At 30.3% G+C, this 3,034-nt stretch overlaps 4 protein-coding genes across 4 annotated transcripts in view, besides 6 other annotated features; 2 read left to right on the top strand and 2 right to left on the bottom strand.

The window, feature by feature from the left end:
* The window catches only part of EDI_066410 (tryptophanyl-tRNA synthetase, putative), a gene marked incomplete at both ends in the record, with an annotated part of 1,080 nt that extends 784 nt beyond the window's left edge, over positions 1–296 (top strand). The window contains one exon of the mRNA XM_001733244.1: positions 1–296. This exon is cut by the window's left edge and continues 784 nt beyond it. Within this exon, the coding sequence (XP_001733296.1) occupies positions 1–296 (296 nt within the window).
* A 55-nt stretch (positions 297–351) lies between these two features.
* Positions 352–957, bottom strand: EDI_066400 (uncharacterized protein; the record flags this gene model as incomplete). Its single annotated transcript, XM_001735413.1, has 1 exon — positions 352–957. One exon carries the CDS (start codon positions 955–957, stop codon positions 352–354), a length of 606 nt encoding a protein of 201 aa, XP_001735465.1.
* Positions 601–625: a sequence feature (AT_rich).
* A 201-nt stretch (positions 958–1,158) lies between the features above and the next one.
* Positions 1,159–1,213: a sequence feature (AT_rich).
* Positions 1,214–1,243: 30 nt separating this feature from the next.
* Positions 1,244–1,285: a sequence feature (AT_rich).
* Positions 1,286–1,310: 25 nt separating this feature from the next.
* EDI_066390 (receptor for activated protein kinase C, putative) lies at positions 1,311–2,276 on the bottom strand (the record flags this gene model as incomplete). Its single annotated transcript, XM_001735412.1, has 1 exon — positions 1,311–2,276. The coding sequence occupies one exon, from the start codon at positions 2,274–2,276 to the stop codon at positions 1,311–1,313; it is 966 nt and encodes a 321-aa protein (XP_001735464.1).
* A 13-nt stretch (positions 2,277–2,289) lies between these two features.
* Positions 2,290–2,462: a microsatellite.
* Positions 2,295–2,344: a microsatellite.
* Positions 2,463–2,477: 15 nt separating the features above from the next.
* Positions 2,478–2,511: a sequence feature (AT_rich).
* A 27-nt stretch (positions 2,512–2,538) lies between these two features.
* The window catches only part of EDI_066280 (uncharacterized protein), a gene marked incomplete at both ends in the record, with an annotated part of 1,611 nt that continues 1,115 nt past the window's right edge, over positions 2,539–3,034 (top strand). The window contains one exon of the mRNA XM_001733243.1: positions 2,539–3,034. This exon is cut by the window's right edge and continues 1,115 nt beyond it. Coding sequence (XP_001733295.1) covers positions 2,539–3,034 — 496 coding nt within the window.

Below are 3,034 nucleotides of genomic sequence, written 5' to 3'. Positions count from 1 at the left end.
ATAAAATCAATAACCATGCTTATTGTAGTGTTCAAGACATTGAAGAATTTAAGAAAAATGGAACTAAAGTTGCTGATGATGTTCCTTATCAATACCTTCGTTTCTTCTTAAATGATGACCAACAATTAGAGAAAATTAAAAACGATTATGAAAATGCTCAAATGATGCCACAAGATGTTAAGAATATTCTAATTCATCAATTACAAGAATTAGTTATGAACCATCAAATAGAAAGACAAAAAGTGACCGATGAAGTCATTAAACATTTCATGGAAATAAGAAAACCAGAAGCTTAATAATTGAATTCTTTTTAGTACAACACAATTCTATTTTATTTATTTGATTACTACTTTATAGTTCTTCTTCAGGTTCACAACTCCATAACTCTCTCAGAACTGGACTTGCAATTCTATGTGCTTTCATCGTTTTAAATCTTGGTTCTGGTATTTGTAATAAGGCAACAGTTTTTGCCCTTCTTTTTCTATTGAATTTTAATATAAAGAGTTGGCTATTTGCTGAACGAAGAAATGAATTTGGATTCAATGGTGTTGTATTAGTCGAAGAGTACATTTGAATAGAACCAAACTGACCTTGAATGTGAATTTTATATAAAATAAAATTAATTGTCTCAGCTATAGTAGTATAAGGAGACAATTTTACTGCTAACTCAGTTGAGTCAATACCAACACCAATTAGTTTAATTTGGTATGTAGGTAAATCTTGTTCATAAGTCAAAGCTCCATTAAAATAAAGAACACCAACTTTTGGTAAATGAGGCATTTTAAAGGAAGAATACAACTTATATAAAACACGAAGGTTGTCAGCCAATGCATCAGATATAATACAATAATCAGTACCAGGAATAAGTTCTGACCTAACTATTCTACGAGAAATACATAATGGCTCTTGATAGAGAGAACTAATAGAGTCTGGACAAGGAAGGGATAGAGAATTCATAAAAGGAGTTTCTGATAAGTAAGACGAGATACAATCATGTAACTCTTTTATAAATTGAGAAGGCAAACAATAATAGATTGTATGAAAAGAAGTTGGTTGAGGAGGTTCAAACAAACTTATTGTAGACTGTAGAAATGGTATTGTATCAATCTGGACTTTGTTCATGTGATTTGGTTGTTATGACTTTTCTTTGTTCTGTTCTAATAATTTTAAAATTACTTTTATACTTACTAAAATAAAATTTAAATAATAATAACTTTCGTCTTTTTTATCCTTTAAGACAACCATTTATTATAATTAAAAAACTACTCAAAAAATTAAAATAATAGAAAAAACCCCAATTTGTTTAAAATTTAATTGCTAGTCTTAATGGTACTAGCAACTCCAACTTTCCACATTCTAATCTTCTTATCAACGTGTCCAGTGAAAATGACATCTTTAGTAGCAGAGAGGCAAATAGACATACAAGCTGAAGTCTTAGTGAATGCCTTAATTTCCTTATCCTTAATAGCAACAACTCCAAGTTCAGTAGCAGCAAGAAGAGTGTATTGTTCTGGATTTTCAGCAAAAACAATTTGATAAACTTGGCAGTTAACTGGAACATCATAAAGGAATTCATAAAGTCCAGTACCATTGTTGAGTGTCCACATAGCAATATTACCATCTTTACCAGCAGTAGCCATAATTGATCCATCTGGTGAGAAAGCAACAGTATTAATGAATCCAGTATGATGAGTAATAGTTGATTCTAATTTGCATGATTGGTCAAGAGTCCAAGTCTTAACTTGATTATCCCAACCAGCAGAGACAAATTTGTTTCCTTTAGCATTTGGAACAAATCTAACACATGAAACCCATTCAGAGTGTGAATCAGTTTTAACAGATGCAACACATTTACCAACAGTGTTCCATAATTTAATTGTTTTATCACGTCCACCTGAAATGATTTTAGTATTGTCAGCAGAAAAAGCAACTGACATAACATCTCCTTCATGTCCAACAAATCTTCTAACTGATTCCATTTTAGTAAGGTCCCAAAGTCTTAAAGTATGATCCCATGATGATGAAATAGCAAATTGTCCATCGTTTGAAAGAACAAGATCACTAATGAAATGGCTGTGTCCATGAAGTGATTTGGTTGGAAGAATAGTTTCAGCTTGTGCTTCTGAATTAGTGTCTACTTTCCATACCATAAGAGTCTTATCACGTGATCCAGAGACAAGGACGTCTGGTTTAGTAGCTGCAACTGCGATAGAAGTAACGGCTCCATTATGTCCTTCAAGAGTAGATTTAAGTTCAAAGGCAAGACCAGCAGACATTGTCTTAGGGTTATTTAGTTTTTTTTAGTTTTCCTTTTTCTTTTTCATTTTTTTATTTACTTTTTATTATAGTTTACTTTACTATACTACTTATAAAACTATCACTTTGTAGTTCTTTTTCATTATTTTTACTATTCTCTTAATAACACTTTTATTTTTTCATTTCAAATATCTTATTTTTATTTTCTTAATACTCAAACCTATATTATTATTATTTTAATATAATTTAATTTAAGGAAAATCAAAAATTAAAGAATAATTCATGGAGAAGTCTAAGAAGAACGCACAACCACTTGTTATAGAAAGGAATTCATTAAGACATAAATATTATCTTATTTTAAGATTAAAACATTTTAAGTGTTGGAGAGTAATGACTTTAATAGCTGGATTTATGTTAATGTTAGTAGGTGGTTCAATTTTTTCATGGAATGCATATAATATGGATTTGCGTGAACAAATGGGCTATTCTTTTACTCAATTAAACACATTATTTTCTATAGGACTACTAGGTGTTTATTTCTCACTTCTTAGTGGATTCTTATTTGATAATTTTGGTCCTCGTGGAACACTAATTTTTTCATTTATCTTTGGTACTATTGGATATTTACTATTTGCTTTACAAGTAAGTTTCCGATTTTCTGGTATTACTATTCTTTCATATCTATTTCTTTTTATTGCTACACAAGGATGTGGTGCATTATTCCAAACTGCTATTCAAACATCTTCCCATAATTTCCCTCGTAATATTCGTGCTACTA

The sequence above is a fragment of the Entamoeba dispar genome, genomic scaffold (genome assembly GCF_000209125.1).
Source record: "Entamoeba dispar SAW760 scf_1105229459133 genomic scaffold, whole genome shotgun sequence".
Classification (NCBI taxonomy): domain Eukaryota; phylum Evosea; order Mastigamoebida; family Endamoebidae; genus Entamoeba; species Entamoeba dispar.
Note: the sequence above shows the minus strand (reverse complement) of the source record. Positions and strands in the feature narration are given on the sequence as shown.